General features: G+C 41.8%; 1 protein-coding gene across 12 annotated transcripts in view; it reads right to left on the reverse strand.

Moving 5' to 3' along the window:
* The window catches only part of OSBPL2 (oxysterol binding protein like 2), a 50,289-nt gene that overhangs the window by 18,458 nt on the left and 11,511 nt on the right, over positions 1-20,320 (reverse strand). For 7 of the 12 annotated variants that reach the window (XM_073309148.1, XM_073309145.1, XM_073309136.1 and 4 more), the window contains 5 exons: positions 18,114-18,197; positions 12,274-12,437; positions 5,549-5,696; positions 2,418-2,493; positions 346-480 (listed from right to left, as the gene is read on the reverse strand). In XM_073309148.1, the coding sequence (XP_073165249.1) occupies positions 346-480; positions 2,418-2,493; positions 5,549-5,696; positions 12,274-12,310 (396 nt within the window). In that variant the 5' untranslated portion in view covers positions 12,311-12,437; positions 18,114-18,197. Of the gene's footprint in view, positions 1-345; positions 481-2,417; positions 2,494-5,548; positions 5,697-8,450; positions 8,533-12,273; positions 12,438-15,654; positions 15,794-16,536; positions 16,609-18,113; positions 18,198-20,320 lie in introns of all 12 variants that reach the window. The other 5 variants (XM_073309144.1, XM_073309146.1, XM_073309140.1 and 2 more) reach the window with 5 other exon arrangements.

Raw genomic sequence — 20,320 nt, forward strand, 5'->3', positions numbered from 1 at the left:
TTAAAAAGATGATGGGCCTGGAATTGTTCAGCTCCTGACTGTACTCTCCTCCTCTTCCTCCCACTGCAGTGACCCCTTCAACCATCTCAAGGTGATGTATATACCTACTGCTGGGATGTTTTCATCCTCCTTCATCGCATGTGGTACTGGCCACTGTCAGAGACAAGAGACTGGACTAGATGGACCACAAGTCTGATCCTGTATGGCAATTCTTGTGTTTCCTATAACCAGTCCACAGAGTGCCATACCCATCTCTCATCAGATGGGATGTCATCTTAAAGAGAGAGTTTGAGGACACGAGGAATCCTTTCTAAAGCCAAAGCGGAGATGGAAAGCATCACTTGCCTGCATTCTTTCCAGGGGGTTCGCATGACTGCTAGCTTTATGAATGAGGTATATGTGTTCCATGTATTCGGTTATCCGCTGGAGGAAGCTCAGTGGCTCATTGAAGACAATAGGCATTGTAATTTTAGACAGCTCCTAGATGATAAAAGGAGAAGTCATTCCCTTTGACACACTTCTAGGTTACCAACAGGCCAGAACAAGTTTCCAAGATGATCTCTCGGGTGGGTTGGCAATAGTAGTCTTCACTGACACACAATAGGGCCAGCTCAGACCCCTGGTTCTGGTCACTAACTACCATGGCTGGAAGGGATTAGAAGCAGAGCAAAGGCCTAAAAAGGAGTGTTGATAAAGGGCTCCAAATGGAATCTTATCTAGCACTGCAGCCAAGAAAAGATGGTAACTGCAACTCAGTGGCTTGTGATGGTGCAGAATAGATTAAACTTTCCTTCCCACAGATGACGCATTAGCCAGTCATTCACAGTATAATGAACTGGATCCCTTGAAAAATCATCACTGATCATCTAAACAGTATTATTGCTGTAACCACCAACACATTCTTTACTGTACTTTGAAACACCTTCAAGTTTGTGACGGGAACAGGATTTAAGATGTTTTCACAGATTTTAAGTGACCCTATTTGTATCCATGCCCTACAAACAAAGCTAAACAGTGTTTCTTATTCTACCACCTAGTTAGAGCTGAGCAAACCATTGATTTTTCTCTTCAGTGGCCAAATTTTTTTGGTTCCGCTCATTTCAAACCAAAAAAAAATTTTTTTCCTGTTTTTTCCTCAATGAAACTAAAATGAAAAAAAAATGGTTTAGAAAATGTTCAGTCAAAATGTTGAAACAGACGATTCTAACATTTTTGCAAAATTTTCAGGGTGGTTTTTTTTTTTTTGGCCGAAACGATTCACTAAATTTGAGCTGAATTCGCAAATAGTTTTGATACCCTGAAAAATGCATTTTTCAGATCATTTAGTATTCGCCAAATAAGTTTCACCCTGCTCTACTGCTGATATGAAGAGAACCATTGCTTGAGCTTCAAACAAGCTGATGTATCAAGCCTCAGACTCTTTTGCTGTCCAAAGCTTCTTTCTAGCCAAACAAACACAGGCCATTTTTGAAAAAAAGGTATATCGATAAGACAGGGATTCTCTCCTCCCATTAAGATGCAAGCACTGCAATAGGTGACTGCAAATTTTTGAAAGGATTAAAGAAAATGTTAGTGACTGACCATTAAGATTGGAGACCAAGTGTCCTTCACGTTGGTATCTACTGCTAATGAGAGTTCTTTAATTCTTGGTGTCATGAATAATCAAGTGACCTAATTCAGATCATGCCCACTAGCCTGAGTTTACACCATGAACTCTCTCAATAGAGAAACAGGGCATAGGATAGATTACAAATTCCCTTATTCCATCATTCAGTTGAAAGTGAAATTTCCTGGTGTATCACATCCCTTTAAGCTATGTGAAAGCCAAAATAAAGCCCCAAATTATATTTTCACAACTACGTAATTTTATATTCTTCAACCCACGTTTGAAGAATGTAAGTTTGAAGAAGTCTTTTAGGGCATTACTTGTAAAATGGTAAGAAATTATCAGTTCGACATACGCAACTACTGGGTCAGATAATGAAAATAATTCTTTAATCAATCTATTCAAGCCAGTATGAATAGCTCTGACAAAATGTCAAATACTATATTATTCAGAAACTGTGTTCATCAATCCTCAGTTTACTAAAGGACCCTAAGATTAAAAGTTAGAAGTTAAAAAGAGTTCTGAAATAAGTTGTTAACACCATCTTACTTTACAGAGAATTATAAATTTGTAATTTATGCCGCTTACTTTTGGCATTTCTCAGCTTGAGCAATAAAACTAGTCAATTTCACTTTTGTCTACCATCACTTTCAAGTTCTTCAGCACCAGCAGAATACTCCATTGTCTGGGTGCCTTTGGTTTTGCATTTTTGTACTTCCAAACTTAATCTTCCTCCCTTTAAGATAAACATTTTGCTAAGAACGCTGGGGAATCAAAGCTGGGTCTCCTCTGACTGCAGAGAGTGACTTACCAGTCCAATGCATTTTTTTAATATACTCCACACACTGAAATCACTCCTAGAAAACATTGGTGCAGGTAACGATGTTCTGTAGGGGGAAAAGGCCATTAGAATAATTAACAAAGACCCTGTACATAGCAAATTTTTCATCTACAGATCTCAAAGCATCTTACAAAGGAAGGTAAGCCTCATCTTGCAGAAGATGCAAGGGAGGCAGCAAGGTGTAGTGACTTACCAAAGGTCACAAAGTGACTGAGCTGGGAGTAGAAATCAGGTATCCTGCCTTGCAGCACATTGAACTATTCAGTGGACTAAATAACCTCCTTAGCTAGTATATTGAATTTGTAGCATGTATACACATGCAAACAGAATCCTCCTTTCAAACACAAAGGACAGACTGTGTTCCCTTAAAGTTCCTCCCCTTAAATCAGGATGATCCAGGCAGAAGAGAAAGGGAAGGGATGAGACCCAATGATAATGCGTTCAGTTACCAGGTCAATGAACATGATACAAATACCAGGAAGCTATGCCCTGATTAAAATAATAAATTAGATTCCATCTTTCACTGGCCAGGTCATCCCCACCCCCTTCCATAGAAAAGACCTGCAGGATATCTCAGAGAGTCTCCATGAAGATCCCCAGATCCTTCATATTGTCCTGCAGCCCCCGCATATAATCCCCAGAGATCAACAGGATGCCCCACAACTCCGCAATGGTTAAGTTCCGGACTCACCTCCCCAAACCCTGGCAACACAACTCCACTATCAGAGACACCTCAAGATCACAGCAACCTCCACATCAGGAGAGAATCTGCGAAAGCACTACGATCTAGGACTGTAGCATATTTTCTAGGTATTCCTGACTGGGCCAGCTAAAAGGTAACATACATCCTCCCTAGCCCACACAGCTGCCACCCCCTTGCCCAGAACAGATCCTGAAGTGGGGAGCGACCGGGGGGAGGGGGGTGGGGTGAGGATGGAATGATGCTGCAGGCATATCTGACCTGACTTCCAGAAAGAAGCATACATGGCTCAAACATGGACCTTGGGAAGGGGACAATCAAAGCCAGTATTATATGGGCTGAAGTGTACTCTGAAAAAGCTCTGGAGTCTGTCAATTTTTATTTTCTTTTACGGGATGATGAGTAAGAGGGACGCACACTGAGGATCCAGTCTGCCTAATGGAAAGGCTATTGTACCAGCTGGTTACATTCAGGCAAGGTGCTCTGTGAAATGCTGCACTTGAGCCAAGAAGTTAAGCTTTCGAAAGGCAGCTATTTAACATGATCAAAGGACTTCCTTCTCCTTCCTTAACCACCTCCTGCAGGATGGGGAATGCAAATGTTTGCCAATACCTATTGTGTCTATTTATTTTCAGAAGGCTACTTGGGGCAAATAGGAATGGGAAGTGGTCCAGGATAATCAATTTGAACACAGGAGAGCAAACTTGTTTCCAGAGCCATGAGAGAAAAGGGAGATCTCTCTCTGGACAAAAAAGGAAGGGGGGGACCAGGAAATGGTCAGAGATGGGACTGGTTTCAAGAATTGCAAGACTTTCTTTTCTCTGTAACTCAGCTAAGGGGCACCCCTACCTTATTGGGCTTTGCAAGGTATTCAGATGAGGTATGTTATACAAACAGTTTATTTTGTTTTATTAAATTTAAAGACTGACTTATGGATAATTTCACACAGACCATCCCAAAGATACCTATCAGCACTTCTACACAGAGGTTCTGATAACTAAGGCCTGGTCTACACTGAGAAATCGATCTAAGTTACACAACTTTAGCTACGTGAATAACGTAGCTGAAGTCGGCATACTTAGATCTACTCACCACGGCATCTTCATTGCGTTGAGTCGACTGCTGATGCTCTCTCATCGACTCCACCTGCGCCTCTCAGTCCGGTGGAGTACAGGAGTCGAAGGGAGAGTGCTCGGGGGTCGATTTACCCTGCCTACACTAGACCCGATACATCGACCCCCACTGGATCAATCGCTGCCCACCAATCCCGCGGGTAGTATAGACAAGCCCTTAGTGCCTAACATTCCACTCAGTCTTGAGCAACAAGCATGGCCAGAGGTGTCCTCTTCCACTGAAGTGTGTTGCAAAGGGCTGGAGGTCAGATGCACGCAAGGGGAGAAAACCAAAGATGCCAAGAGTTGGCAGGGGTGCAGGTGACAGGTTCTCTGGGAGAGTTCTCAACAACAGCAGACACTGTGATTAGCATCTGTCAGAGATACTGTATGGCAAAGTCCTACAATATCCTTGAAAAACCTTACTGTATTAAATTTATATATTACTGTGGGCTTGGATTGTATGTAACTTCTCTAGGTGGGAGATGTGACAGATGTGAGACCTGGGAGTTGAAAAGTCTATACTGAAGATGTGCCAGACAAGTATGGACTTTTGGAACAATAAGGGTTAAGTGGATTTCTTGGGGAATCCCTAGGGAGAAGTTAATGCAAAGTCCCTAACTCTGGTGATGCAAAAAGCCAGCTTTTTGAAACTATATACTAAGGAAAGAGCCATTGTCTGCTGATTACCTATTACAGAAGGCCAAGATCAAAGACTGGAGCTGTATAAAGCAGCAGCTGACCTATCCAATCTGAGTTCTTGTTCTGGATCTAAGACGGATATGAACTTGTAACAATGGGAAAACCCAGCTGTGGGTTTTGAAGAACTAACCTATCAGGCCCTATGTTGGACTTGGGGGTGACCTCTGGTAAGTTTTTTAGCATGCTTGTAGGAATTTTTGTTTTTTTAGGTTTTCTCTGTAATGCTTAAAAATAGAAGTGCTTGCTTAGAAGGAGCTGAGTGGTAACTTGTAAGTGCAGGCAAAACACTGGTCATAGCCTTCACAGAGAAAGAAACACGCAGGCATAGGCCTGTTTAGGCAGTCTGGCTTACTGGGGATATCACAGTGTAAGGCAGGGAGCTGGACAGCCTTAAAATCCCCAGTGAGAAGGGAGTGAGATGCAGGTCTCCGCACAAGCGAGGTGACAGCTGGGAGCCAGGAACCTTTAAGTGGGTGCCCTAAAGCAACCACATAAGGGGAAAATACAGGTACAGTTACCCTGAAATTGTGACTGCATCTACTGGATAGGTTTCCTTTACTGGTTAGCATGCACGCAGACATGCCTACCTGTGTTTCTTAATTCCATTCTCTTGGAGCTGCCTCTCTCCATTATGTCTTCCAGACCTATTGCTTTGGGGTGGATCCAGATCAAGCATTTCTGCAACTTTATGATTGGTTTCTGAAAAGTCTCCTGAAGAATTGTCGGAATCGAAGCCTGTATACAACAAGTACAAGTCAGTAACTTTCTCAAGAACTTTATGACTCTACATACAGTACCTGCTTACACTGCACACCTGTTAGTAATATCCTAGCAGTATATACACTTACCTTAAAAATGGAGACATACACAATGCAGTTTACTATGAAATATCACTGAGTCCAGAACCTTGGTTATATGACCTAGTTTCCAAGAGCACATAGAGCCAAGTGTGACTTTAGTATAGCGCCCCTTCAACCAATTTTTTCATCCTACCAAACATGTGACATTAATTTGTAATACTGTGAATTGCTCAATAGCGTCTAATCTGATTAAGTCTACCGTCTTCCCTACTTCAGAGCTGAAATTTAAATGCAATTATAATAATTTTGTTCAACTACATGATCCATTGATCCACACTCTACAAACATAAGTCAGATAAAAACACCCAAAATGGAACTCCTGAATTTGTATGACAGCCTGTTCGACAGGAAGTTTGCCAGCAGAAATGCTTCACTTATCAAGACTTTTACTTCCTTCAACTCACTAACCAATATTTAGGGGATCAGTATTAACAGAACCTCTCACACGAGCCAAATGCTTTCAAGATTAAAGCATCTGTCTTTTTCAGTGACTAGAAAAGCACACTTAACTGATCAAGTGCCCTTCACCAGTTAGGGCCACCAGAACAGGAGCTCACTGGGGATGAAAACAAATCATGAAAACTAGAACCCATGCATCACCCTGTCTCCTTTCACCTGCCATGCTGTCTAGGATATAATACCTGCATGGAGGAGTCAGCCAGAGACAGAATTTGGCAGGAGCAGCTGCAGAAGCAGCGCACTGATGCCAGAGTGCTTTCTGCAGGCCCTTGGCCCACTCTCCCCTATGCCGAATAGCTATTCATTCCTAGCCTCTCTCATGTTCCCCTCCCACATTTGTCTCTTTTAGGTAATCATCTCCTAACACAATTCCACCCACAAAATTTAAAAAACAACAACAACAACAAGGGAACTAATATGACATTGGCAAGTTTCACTCTGCTTGCATGAAAAAGTCTCATTAACTTTAGATCAGGTTTTTGGAGTAAGAATCAGGTTCTGATGAGAGTAATTCAGCTTTTAACTTGATCTGAGTTTAGTCCAACATTAAAGGGTTTTAATACTAATAAACTATGGGAGAGCTATTATTTTGATATTATTAAAGCAGAAATTGTATTTTTAGCTCCCAGGAAGTGCCTTTGTTCTATTAGTGCAATTCCTTTCAGAAAGCTATACAATTCTGAAACAAAAAATTACATTCCCAGCATGATAATTTTAAGCAATCTCAGAAGAAGAGGGAAGTATTAGTGGTGTGATATTATTTTAAAATTAGCATAAGGCACAGAGGATGAGGTCACTCATTAATCCCTTCTGCTACACCCCAAACTCCCAGGTGTGCAATTATGTAATGACAAACACATCCCAATGGGATTTAACACTTAACTGGGAACAATAACAGACGTAACACATAGATGATTAAAATAAACACTACTTTGAAACACCTGTCTCAAACACATGCTTATCATTAACCAATCCACAGTAAAAGGGACATTCATTTAGAATAAAAAAAGTGTAGTTAAATCTCATGGAATACTATCATTCTTACCAGCTACTTCCAATGGAGTTAAACATGCCTTTAAAAAAAACAACCTGAAAGTTCCATAAAAGGCTGAGTCAGTCGACAAGGGCATGATTCTCAGACAAGCATCTCACTGTGGAATTATAACCCTTTGATTGTGCCTAGAACCTTGCAATTTCTTTGAGGGAATAATTATTTCAGAATAACTGAAAAAGTGTCCCAGTGTCTACATACCAGTCATTCTGTTTCACCTCAGTAAATGAGTCACTCATGCTGTTCTCATACGTCAACATGTATTTAGTTCAGATGGAAAGGGTGATTACACACAGAACAAAACATAATTTCATCCGGTCATCATCAATGACTATACAATTCCAAAACAAATATATTCAAATTTTGAGGACAGGCAAAAAACCTTCAACCCCAACTCCGGTAGAACTTATCTTAAATACATCAGAAATAGGCAAATCTGCTCTGTCAGAGTTTATTTTCACTGAATTTTATCTACATTTTAAAATAGGAAGCACACATAGGTAATCACTAAATATGGCAACAACTCCACGTGCTCACTCTAAGCCAGTTCTCAGAGCTGTTAAGCTTATCTACTGCCAAGTCAGCTGAGAAAGTTTTAAAATTGTTAGTTGGCCAAATTTTGTCTCTGCATGTAATTCTGAATTTTAAAAAGGGAGAAGACGACTCTGTAGGACTGCTTAGAAAAGCTAAAAGAAGTGGCTTTTAAAAAAAATCCAGAACATGTTACTGAGAGGGTGATGATAACACTGGAGTGGGACTTTTTGAAAGAATACAGTCTTCTAGGAAATCTCTTTCTTCTTTGGACATCACTAATTAACGCCTCCAAAATATAGAGGCATTCACCAGATAAACATTAGTTACAGGATAGTCACACTGTAGTAAAAAGGTGTGAGGTATAAACCAGGTGTGGGGTTTTGGAGGCGGGGAAAATAATAAGATTGTGAAGGCAGCAATGGCAAAGGATCAACTTAATCCTCTAACACAACTCCCAAACTGTACGTTTTAAAGGTGAACCAAAATGCTTTTAAAAAAGTGTAGATCCAAAATCATTCAAACAACATACATTTAGACGTGGTCATAAATTAATCCATTTCAAGAGTTTAAAGAAAAATGACTTACCAGTAATTCTGTTTTTCATAGTTTTCTTCTTCCCCATCCTGCAAAGGAAAATCAGCCCATTCAAACGATGTTATACCTCTACCTACCAGGAAGCAAGGAGGCAAAGTATTCCATGAGTCAGAGTACATACGACATAAGACCTCCCCTTTTATCAGTCATCAGCTTCCTAAGCTTAAACTCCAGGTACTAGTCACTAGACAGGAAGAAAATCAAATTCATGATGTAACCTATCAAGAGCCTTCAGACCTGGAGAGGGCTGGTGGGAGAGAACCCGAATGGTAAACCATGATAAATACAATTTATGGTAATTGTATTTAGTCAGAGGTCACCACTCCCCCATCCTTTGAAAATAAACCAGTTTTGGTTTGGTTTTGTTTTTTGTTTTGTTTTGTTTTTAACAACAGACTGCAGTTATATTGAGCCACTTTCAACAGAAGGCAGGGCTTACCTTTCACAAGACAATTTGAAGGCAAAATCAGAAGCAGAAAGTGCTGATGAGTCAGATCCAGATGGTAAAAACAAACAATCATGAATTAACCAGCAACTGAACAGCTGACGCTTCAGTCTCTCCCGCCCCCAAAGAGAAATGACCTAAGTTGAACAAAAATTAATAGTAAGAGGGGAAGAGCAACCTGCTCAGGTACATGCCAGGTTGAGAGGTTAGTACTTGCATGACAGCTGAAGGAGATTTCATGGTATTCAGGGTTAACCTTTGGAACAAAGGTAAGAGGACATCAACAAGACCATTCTTTTTGGCAAAGATGGAATCACTGCAGCAACTAGCCAGAGGAACTCTCCTCTTTCTGTGGCAGTTCTTCCACTCAACACATCTGATCCATTCACCTGAAGTCTGGCAGAACTGATGAAGGAAACAGAGTCTCACCACATCAGATCCAGATGGCACAGAAGTCTTTAATGAGTCCAAGACAAGCTTGACAGAGCCAAGCAGTGCAGTAACCTGGGCAAGAAGTGAGCGATCAAAGTAACCTGTTCCCTGACCTGCATAATTTTCCTGAAGAATCTCTGGGGTTGCTTTAGTTTGCACGAGCAGGAGTGTAAATTCTAATGCGCACCAGTGTGTTGTGCACTAACTTTCCCACGTACATCCTACTGGTAAGCATAAAAGTTCCCTAATGTAGTCCCTGAATGCAAGGAAACTAGTCGCCACCCAGAAACACAAGATAGAAGATTTGTGCCTCAAGTAACAAGCTCTGGGTTCCTTGATGCTTGCTCACATGTGCAATAACCATTCACTTAGTGAGGATGAATCAGGACACAGGTGCCACGAAGAGGAATTCTCAAAATATGCAAGGACAAGTGAGCAACACGCAGTTCTATCACACAGGTCCTTGGTGAAGTGTCTGTTCCACACTGAAAAAGCCTAGACAGAGAAGTAGATTCCCCACCCCAGCAGATTGGCATCCATTCTTGCACAGAACAAGTGTCCACAGGGGAGAGAGTCGGATACAAGCACAGGCAGGATATCACAGTAACCACTGCTTCCTGTGAGTTTGGAACTATAAGGAGGACAGACAACATAACTTGGGCTATTGAGGAACTCAAGTGTATCCTGGTCCTCACAGACAGCACAGTGGTCTACAAGATGGGCATCTGTACGCTTGAAGGTCACATCTGCCCTTTCAGTGGAAAGATCAATAGAGAAAGAGAGCATATCCATGGAAAGAGCAAACTGCTGGTTCTGCTAAGAGCATCCAGCTTTGATTCAAGATTTGGGGGCCTCAGGTCCTACAGAATCCAGAAGTGATTATTTTGAACTCCTCTCAGACTGGACACTCCACAGAATGATCAAGATCCAGAGTCTGACCATGCACTCCTTGGAATATAGATCTAAATCAGTGACACGTGGACCAACCAAGAACGTAGATAGGTTGGCTAGAATCAGGACCCACCAGAACCTAGAGAGGCCCAACAAGAGAAGTCTGTGGCAGGTGCATACTCTGCAGGGCTGGGAGCAGCAAAAAGAAGAGCAAAAACAACAAGGTGAGGTAGACAACTGCAGAAAGACCTCAGGGCCTGTTCCAAACACTGGTGAGACACCAGCACACCAGCAGGTGGGTCTAAATAGAAGTTCTGGGATTCACTCCAATGCGCTACAGCAGTGGTTCTCAACCTATTTACCATTGTGGGTCACATATGTAGATCTTGATGTGTTATGGGGACCACATCCACCCAATATATATACAATCTGTATGGTCCCGAGGATGTCACTTGGGCCACAGCTCTGTGCTGATTGGGCCGCAAATGGCCTGCAGGCTGAGAACCACTGCTCTACAGGGTTTGGACAGGTAGCCCAGACTAGCAAGCTGGAAGGTTGCCCTTAGAGGGCAGCAGGCTACAAACCACATGGCTAGATAGGAGAGAGGACAGCAAGGGGAGGACAGTCTCTACTGGTAAGATAAGACAGTGGAGGAGGTGGAGCAGGAAAACCTACCACAGAAAGTCAACACTGAATGTGGCTCCCCATCTAAACCATGCCAGAAGTCTAAGGACAGGGAACTTACACCAGAACAGTGTGCTGGAGGGAACGACAGCAGCCAGTAGGAGAAGAGGTCTGGGAGCAGCAAAACCCACAATAGGAAAAGTGATGCAGCCCCAGCTCCCTGAATCAAGAGAGGCAAACTTTGAAAGCACTATGATTCAAAGTCCACACAAAAAAGTAGTTGGATTTGGAATGGGGTCTCATCCCTTTAAAGGACCTAGGCCTGGCCTTCGCTTAAAAATTAGATTGACCTAGCTATATCACTCAGGGCTGTGAAAAGTTTCATGACCTGTACAATGCAGTTGGGTCGACCTAATTCCTGGTGCAGACATGGCTAGGTCAACAGAAAAATTATTCCGTTGATTTAGCTACCATTCCTCAGAGAGATGGATTAACTACATAGATGGAAAAACCCTTTTGACTGATGTAGGCAGCATCTACACCACAGCTGTGTTGCTGTATTGTAGACATATCCTAAGACCTGGAGCTTCCTTTGCCGAGACTTTTTCCTTTTCCTCCCTCCCATCATCTTTCTTTTTGCATAAGAATAAGATAAGCACAGGGTTCGAGGGGTTCTCAGGTCCAATACATGACTCCACACTTCCAGCAAGGAGGGAGAAAATCACCTGAGTCAGCCAGCTTCTAATATTTCCCATTCCTAACATTTGAAAAACCATTCAGGAAGTAGGAGGTTAATAACTTGGGATCTTTAAAAGTTTTTTTTAAACATAAATTTATTTTTGAAAAGCATTTCAGTTCACCTTTAAAACCATGTAAGGCTATTACAAGCAACCAGTGTTCCTCATTAGTTCAAAGGAAAGTACTGTGACAATACTCAGGTCTCAAGAGGTTTATGTTTGCTTTTCTGAGGGCAACACAGGACAGCAAAGATTTTGGCTCCTTACATAGAAGCGTTGTTTTATATTAATGAATTTCTAACTAGAAAATACTTTCCACTTCAAACACCACGGAGAAAGTTCTCGACTGAAGTTAAAACAACACTCAGCAATTATGTAACAGTTTTCATTTTCAAAATGCTTTACAAACAGTAAGCCTCACCAGTCTAGTGAGTTTATCCCCATTTTAAAGATCATGAAGCTGAGGCAGAGGGGCTAAACGATTTATTCAAGGCTATAGGGAAAACCAGCATTAAGGAGTTCCTAGCCCAGGCTCAAACCAGCAATAAAAGTATTCCCTTTTCTTCAAAAGGTTTTCATCACAGATTGTAATAATGGTGCTTGATTTCCTAACAGATTTTACATTCTGGCTCACCACAAGCACATACAAACTGTAATTTTATTTTGCAGTTTGGCTTTTACTCACCCGTAACGGCATCAAAGAACTCCTCTTCACTATTCATCCTTCAGTATGAAATCTTTGAACCGCCAACTTGGCTTCCTCTAATGCATCATTTTGCTGGATTTAAAGATTAAACATTTTTGTGGAATGGAATCTTCCCTCATAAATACCAAGTCACTTTAGGTGATCTATTTGAGAAGATGGGGGGGACAGAATATTAGTGCTTTCACGTTGCTTATTTTGGGGGAAAAAACCTTTAAAAACCCATATCCTCCAGTTTCCCCATCCCTGACAAGTGAAAAGCTAGGCACTTGAATCCTTATGTTTATATCCACTGGCATTTACTAACACTATTGGTGGGAGGGGGGCGAAGAGTTAATTAATATAAATTCAAAATAGGTTTCTTTAATAAAAAAATAAATTCTGAAGATGGGTAACACAGCATCATCTACTACTGTAAGGAATGGCAGAACTATTTATCCACACTATCATTTTCTCTATATTTATACCATATACTGCCCACTGGCTTTAATTTTTAAAGCTCTTGGGGATTACAGTCTATACTGGAGACTTTATACTAAAAAAAATAATTGTGAAACACTATTTTTGAATTTACTTATATTTAAAATGAGGCTAACAGCAAAGGTAGCTCTCATACAGCAGATGGAAGCCAGGGCAGTCAAGTAGCAGCAAATGGAGAAAGTGTTTGGTAGAGGAAAACTTGCCTTTTTAGAGGGCAAAACAGATTACCAGCACATTTACTACCCAGGATCAACTCTGTATGGAGCCAGGGAGGGAAAGTGACTATCAACTGTCAACCCCGAATGTCACCTCTGCAGAAAAGCATGGCACCACGTAGCTATTTTTATTCTGGGGACCTGGAAAGTCATTTGCAGTGCAGTCACTCAGTTGTGTCAGCCACTGCCAGACTCAACTCTTGCACCAACTGGCTGCAAGTCAAGATAAAGCCAGCTGGTGGTTTTGTTTTTGGCAAGAGTGAATTAGGAAGAGAGATAGTGCAGCTTTCTCACATACAGTGCAGCTAAATGCACTGTAAACAAGCCTCAGGTGCATGAAATCCACCAGGTAAGCTTGATGCACAGGCTAGATTTGATTTATTTCAGTTGCTTGGCATTTATGTATCCAAAACATTTACACTTGGCTCAGTTTCAATTTAGCCAAAGCAGAAAAATCAGATACTTAGTACTATATGCAGTTTTCATAATACTGAAGGCTTAAAGATTCAATAATTAATCAACCATGCACTAAGTTAATACATTACATTAGCATTGAACAACAACAACATAATACAAGTAAGACAGAACTAGAAGTCCTGACTATTCACAGTCACTAAAGATCCCACTTCACCTGCAAGAGGAACAGTTTTCTGGGGGGAAACTAACTCTGGTACTTCTACGTGGATTAACGAAAACCACTGCCATTCTAGCCTTGACCTGTAATGCCTTGGGATAGCTCTGTTTTTCTCATCCAGTTTAGCTTCTTGCTGAAGTGACTCCAGCTGTATTTCAAACCCCTTTAATTTTTCCTCCAGAACAAAAACCACGCGACTCCCGATACAAATGAAACCTTCCTGCTCTTCATTCAGACAGAGGAACTTCCACAGTGGAACATTTCAGTTCGTTTAGTACCATTCTATAGCCCACTTAAGTTATTACTTCAAGGCAGGCAGCTAAGTCACAATCGGTCAAGTACATCTACACAGCCAATGGCTGCCCACGATAGCAAGCCTCCGAGCCCACGTCCACAGACGCAGGCTTGCACTACCATGCTGAACACAGGTGTGTATACAGCACTTTTCAGTTATGGCTCAGGCTGGAGCACAGACTGTGACACCCACCCCTAGGCTTCAGAACCTGAACGGCAAGATTGACAGCACTATTTTTAGAGCCCTAGACAAGACCGGCCATGCAAGTCTATTGACCTGGGCTTGGAGGCTCAATGCTGCAGGTTGCGTAGGCATGCCCTCAAAGACCAGGAACTTAAGTCTCTCCCTCCGAGAACTTCCTCAGAATTCCCCTTCTTTTTGCTGAGTTATTTGCCTTGGTATTGGTCTCAGCACCACCCCTTGTTTATAATCATTGCTCAGAGCCTCCGCTCAGAGCCTCCACTCAGCCCTTAAGAGTAACACACCTATAGCAACAGTTCTTATTTACAGTCCCTCACCCCTAAGTCTAGAATTATTTGCCGCTGCTGCTCTTGATATGTTGCTACATTCCTGTAGACCAGTGGTTCCCAAACTTGTTCCGCCGCTTGTGCAGGGGAAGCCCCTGGCGGGCTGGGCCAGTTTGTTTACCTGCCGCGTCCACAGGTTCGGCCGATCGCGGCTCCCAGTGGCCGCGGTTCGCTGCTCCAGGCCAATGGGAGCAGCTGGAAGCGGCGCGGGCCGAGGGACTTACTGGCCGCCACTGGGAGCCGCGATCAGCCAAACCTGCAGACGTGGCAGGGGCTTTCCCCGCACAAGCGGCGGAACAAATTTGGGAACCACTGCTGTAGACAAACTCAGTTGGCTAATGTTTCCTTCCTTTTTTCATGTGCGCTACTCAGAATCTGTGCAGTTATAGACTTTATACCTGATTCAGCTCCACTAGTTATCAATTGCTCACAGCTGCCAGCTTGCTCACCTGCCTCACACACTTTTCAAACAAACAAAGACACCCCACCCCCAGCAACTGTTCCCACTTTCAGTGTGGTAGAGGTGCAAGAAGGTACATGGAGGAACAAGACAGCTAGAAATATTAACATAAAAAAAATCATTAATAAGTGCTCTGCCCTAGAGGAGGGGACAAATGAGTAGCAGGCTAGCATAAGCCAAATATGGGCATTTGTCCCTGATACCATTCAGGATTACTTTCTAATGTAACTTCATGGGTCAAGATGAAGAACCAGTTCCGCTATTTTTGGCCCAGCTAATGAAAACAGGATCGTATGCTCCCCCTCCTGAGCCCATGGCAGAGCTACCACCATTTCAGGAATACCCTGGCCATAATTCACTACCAGCAGAAGCAAGATGGGAAGCAGTTGCACAAACAGTGCCACACAGTTCAGGGCAACTGCACCTGAATTTCCCCTCTATGGTCCAGCAAAGGCACTCACTCCAGGCTCCCAGCTTCTCAGCCCACAGCTCTCTTGGGTGGAGACCCGCATCTCTCTCCCCCCTCTGAGCAGGGTATTTCTAGGCAACATAGTTCCCCGACTATACTGTGATAGTCTCAGCGAAAGATCGTCTGCCTAAAAGCAGGCCTTGCTTCATTTCTCTCCTCAAAGATGGTACACATTATTACAGCCACAGTCACAAATTACCACACAGTTCTTTCTAAGGAAGAACTGTGTGGTAAGATAAAAACATTACAAAGAAAATATATTAAAAACAATAAAAGAACCTACATGCATGCTAATAAGCTTAACAGAGATCACTCCCCTACTCCAACAAGGGCTTTGGTTCATGATTAGTCCTTCAAACTCCACACAGGGTTTTCTCCTGTGGTCAAGTTCAAGCAAGTTCACCACTGCTTCAGCTCAGAACCTGAGATTAAAAAAAAAATCTAGGCATGTTTAGTCTTGAGACAAGACCACCAAGGGGGGACATGCTAACAGTTTACACAGAAATTAAGGACTGTTATAAAAAGGAAGTGATTAGTTGGTCTCCATGTCCACTGAAGGCAGGACAATAAATTATGGTTTTAATCTGCAGCAAGAGAGATTTAGGGTCCATATTAGGAAAAACTTCCTAATATAAGGGAGTTAAGATCTGGAATAGGCTTCCAAGGAAGAAAGGGATGAGGAATCCCCGTCACTGGCCAACGTGTTTTTAAAAACCTCCAAACACCTAACAGGGGAGGTCTAGATTTCCTTGGTCCTGGCAGAACACAAAGGGCTTAACTTGATGACTTTGAGGTCCCTTCCAGGCCCATATTTCTAAGATTTGCATTTTGAATGCAATGAATGCCTAAAAATACAAGATTTAACTTAATTCAATAAAGTTTGTCCAGCATGTTGTAGGATATTGTCACATCTGTCACAGCCAGGTGTCAACGTATTTACCATTGTCATCTAACCCTTAGACAACCCAACTGAAAACATGCCTTGAGTCCACTAATGAAACACACAACCACATTGCATCAAGGCAGCCTGCAACACAGGAGTTTTTCTGAACTGTTCAACACCGACTGTTGACATAGTCATATCTGCAAGTAACAACTTCTGCCATCTCCAGCTGGCTAGAATGCCCTTGTGAATGACCCACCACCTGTCCTCTGTGAAACATGCCTTTGTTGCTTCGCACCTAGACTGCAGCAATGTAGGCCACTTGAACTTGAAAGCATCTGCCTTGAATTACAACTGGTTGAAAGAAGAAAAGGAGTACTTGTGGCACCTTAGAGACTAACAAATTTATTTGAACATAAGCTTTTGTGAGCTACAGCTCACTTCAACTGGTTGAGAAAGCCTAGGCTCTAGGACCCGCCCACCCCTCAGGGTCCTAGAGCCTGAGCTGCAGCCCAAAAGTGGAAGTCTACACAGTAATGAAACAGCCCCACAGCCCGAACCCAGCAAGCCCGTCAGCTGGCATGGGCCCACTGCAGGTTTTTCTTTGCTGTGTAGTCATACCCAACCAATCACCCTAAGGGTTCCTTTGGTTTTTCTGAGGGTAAGGGGATGTGCTAAGAGAGAATATATTTCTTTGCTGTAAACCTAGCAATCTGTTATTTAGTGTGGTTTACACTGAATAATCTTTCTCTGTAGCTGAATATATAGTGTTTGCAGAAGATATATCTCATAGACCACGGGTCGGCAACCTTTCAGAAGTGGTGTGCCGAGACTTCATTTATTCACTCAGAATTTAAGGTTTCGCGTGCCAGTAATACATTTTAACGTTTTTAGAAGGTCACTTTCTATAAGTCTATAATATAGAACTAAACTATTGTTGTATGTAAAGTAAATAAGTTTTTTAAAATGTTTAAGAAGCTTCATTTAAAACTAAATTAAAATGTAGAGCCCCCCGTACCGGGGGCCAGGACCCGGGCAGTATGAATCAGCTTGCCATAGGTTGCCTACCCCATCATAGACTATTCTCCTGCTTTTCCATGTTGACAATATCTAAAAAAGTTTTGCATTACATTCCTAACTCAAGAAGTTACCTACATTCATTAAACACAGAAATATTCAAAAGGCCAAAAAGATTTTATAAAAAACACTGTTAACAAAGTTTATTGAATTAGTTATTTCACACTGTGTGGCCTACTCAGGTTTCACTAAAACCAATGTTTATTATATATATGCACACACCAGGGGGGCCAAGAGAAGAAAAGAAAGGAAAAAAAATCTGAATTTCAAACTAAATATTCTATATGTCATGTCCACACCTTGTTTATGATGACCTACTGAAAGCAGAGTGGTACATGTCATTGTGCTAAACACGTTAAAAGTATGTGCTGGTTACACAGAAACAAAATCTGCGTACCGAGAACTGTGATTGCAAACACACAGTATAATATGCCAGTTCTAAATAGCATGCAGTTGTGCATCTAAATTGTGCTCATTTTCACGTGCAAGACAGGGCTTCTACCCACTAAAAACACGGCACGTCCACCTCTTCCCTTTACCCACTCCCAGTTTGTGTTCTGTTGAAGGGGCAAGAAGGAGAATTCTATTATTTAGAGCCAATATAGAAGTTGTAGTGATGTGTATTTCAACATAAATGTCAGTGTGTAAAAAAATCGTGAGCCATCAAAGTTTTTTCCATCTTGTTGCATTCATAAGCAGGAGCAACGGTTGGACCAGTTTTCACTCATTGTTCAAGTAACGGACTGAAGTTTTATGTAACACTTTATGAAAAGCAGACTCACTTTAAAAAGCAGTCTTGTGTATTAACAATGTTGAAAGTCTGAAGTATCCCTCAGTTGTAAGCTTAAGACGAAATTACTGTTTACCTGGAATAAAACAAGATAGAGAGATCATCATTTGCACTTCATACAGGACTTTCAAGTACAGCAAGCTCTCCTACTGTGCAACCAAAAACAAAGACTTTAATAAAAAGAGCTGCAAAAGAAAAATACAAAAATGTTGTGAGAAAGGACTGGATGGCTCAAGATACTGGTTTAGTACCTTTTAACTCCAGGTCAAAAGTATGCATCCAGTTCAGAGGTATAATCACTGGAAGTTGTGGTCATTGGATTTATTTGCGATCAATTATTAGCAATTTAGACAACTGTCCACTAAGAACCAGAGTGAGATCACAATCCTTGCTGACAATCAAGCATGGAATGGAAACAAAGGGTGAGCTACATGCCACAGAGGAAACAGAAAGGCAAAGACTTTGACAGGAAGCAGTGTATGCAAGTTTGCACAGCCTGTGCTCTACCTGTTCTGAGTAGATAGGATCTCAGCCCCCAGGGCTGTCCAACTAAAACTTAAAAGTAGCAAGAAAGTTTTTGGTTTCACTACTCCAGTGCATTCTCCCATCCACTGAACTCTAGGACATTTTGAATTGTCCTGCCCAGGCTCCCTCTTGACAGTGTTCTGCAGGGTCTTAACCTTATGTTTAATCTTGATTATACAAAGCAAAAGAAGATTAAGCAACTTGTCCAGGGTCACACAAGAAGCCATTCAAATCCCTGTTCTCCTCAGCTCCCAGCGGTCTCATTTTTGTGATGCCATAATTAACAGTCAAATGTGTTGTTGGGGTTAAACTGGTGAAAACAAATTTCTTGGATACAGCTTGATAACGAGTAAGTGAACTGGAGCCCAGATATGTAGGGAAGAGGTTTGGTCAGTTTTGAAATAGAAAACAGATAAGACAAGACAACAAGGCCATTTGGGCACTAATGGTTTGATACAGTGTTACTCTCTCAAAAATCAAAAGGTGATCCTTCAGAACAAAGCCTGCAAGCTGAAGCCAAAGCACAGTGTGATGTAGCCTCTTACTCAGATACAACATGTAAAGGAGAGGTAACCCCTACTGAGGTCAATGGAATTACATCAGGACAAATGAGGAGCAGGTCCAAGAATAGGGCAAAAGATGAATGTTAACCTGATAAAAGTTATTTTAAAAAAAAAAAAAAAGAAAAAAGTTCAGAGCCCAAAGAGCTAGAACTACCCATGGCTGGACTGAAGTTACAAATCCTTTTGGAAGGCATTGCCCTCTTCGGTTACCTGCCAAAGCCAAATCCTGGGTTCTGCTTCCCATGCAGCAGCTAGTGACATCACAAACACCTATACAGTGCTGGAATGTGCTTCCTGTTCTATTACAGGAAGCAGACTTTACCTAGTGCAAGGCTAAAGGCTGCAAAAACTAAAACTATTCAGAGCCAAAAGCTGAAGCTAAGCAGGTTGGCAACTGGTGATTGGAAGGACCTCACAAAAGAATTTAGAGACACTTTAGAAACAAAGGTTTTAAACATAGGGTTTTCACCAGTATCATATGCTAATATTTCCCCTCCCCCACTGTGTTCAGTGACTGAGCTTATTTCTGCTGTCTACTCCCAATAGTGGCTGAATGAGGTAGCATAAGTATGTACCGTAGTTCTAAAACACTTTGGGAGCCTTTCAATTGAAAGGTTCAATAGCAATATTTAATATTGCATGTTCCAATAACCCATATGTAGCAGCGAATTTTGGCCTTTCGGCACCTTTGTGCATTTAGCTTAGACTCTTACTACTTTTAAATGATCTGTGGTTTAGTTCCTCTTTGTTCCTATCCTCATTACATTGTGATGGGCTAGTTGTTCAGAACATCTCAACGGTATATTTCCCAAATCAGCGTGGGAATAATTTGATGCTGGTGTCACTTTTTACAAGACCAGGCTAGCAACAGTCATGTGGTCTCTCTCATAGAAACCATCATAGTATAGAATGGATTCCATCTCTGTTTGCCAGAAGTTGACAGGATGTACAGTTATCTTCTGATCAGAAGATTACCATTTTGGCCCCACTTAAATAAGCCTTGTGCTTTGATGGTGTTGTAAAACCAACTACAAACAAGTTAAACAAGGTATCACAAATATCAAACTGCCCTAGAGCACGGTTTAGTAATGCAAACACCAATCTTGAAATA

The sequence above is a fragment of the Lepidochelys kempii genome, chromosome 13 (assembly GCF_965140265.1).
Source record: "Lepidochelys kempii isolate rLepKem1 chromosome 13, rLepKem1.hap2, whole genome shotgun sequence".
Lineage (NCBI taxonomy): Eukaryota > Metazoa > Chordata > Testudines > Cheloniidae > Lepidochelys > Lepidochelys kempii.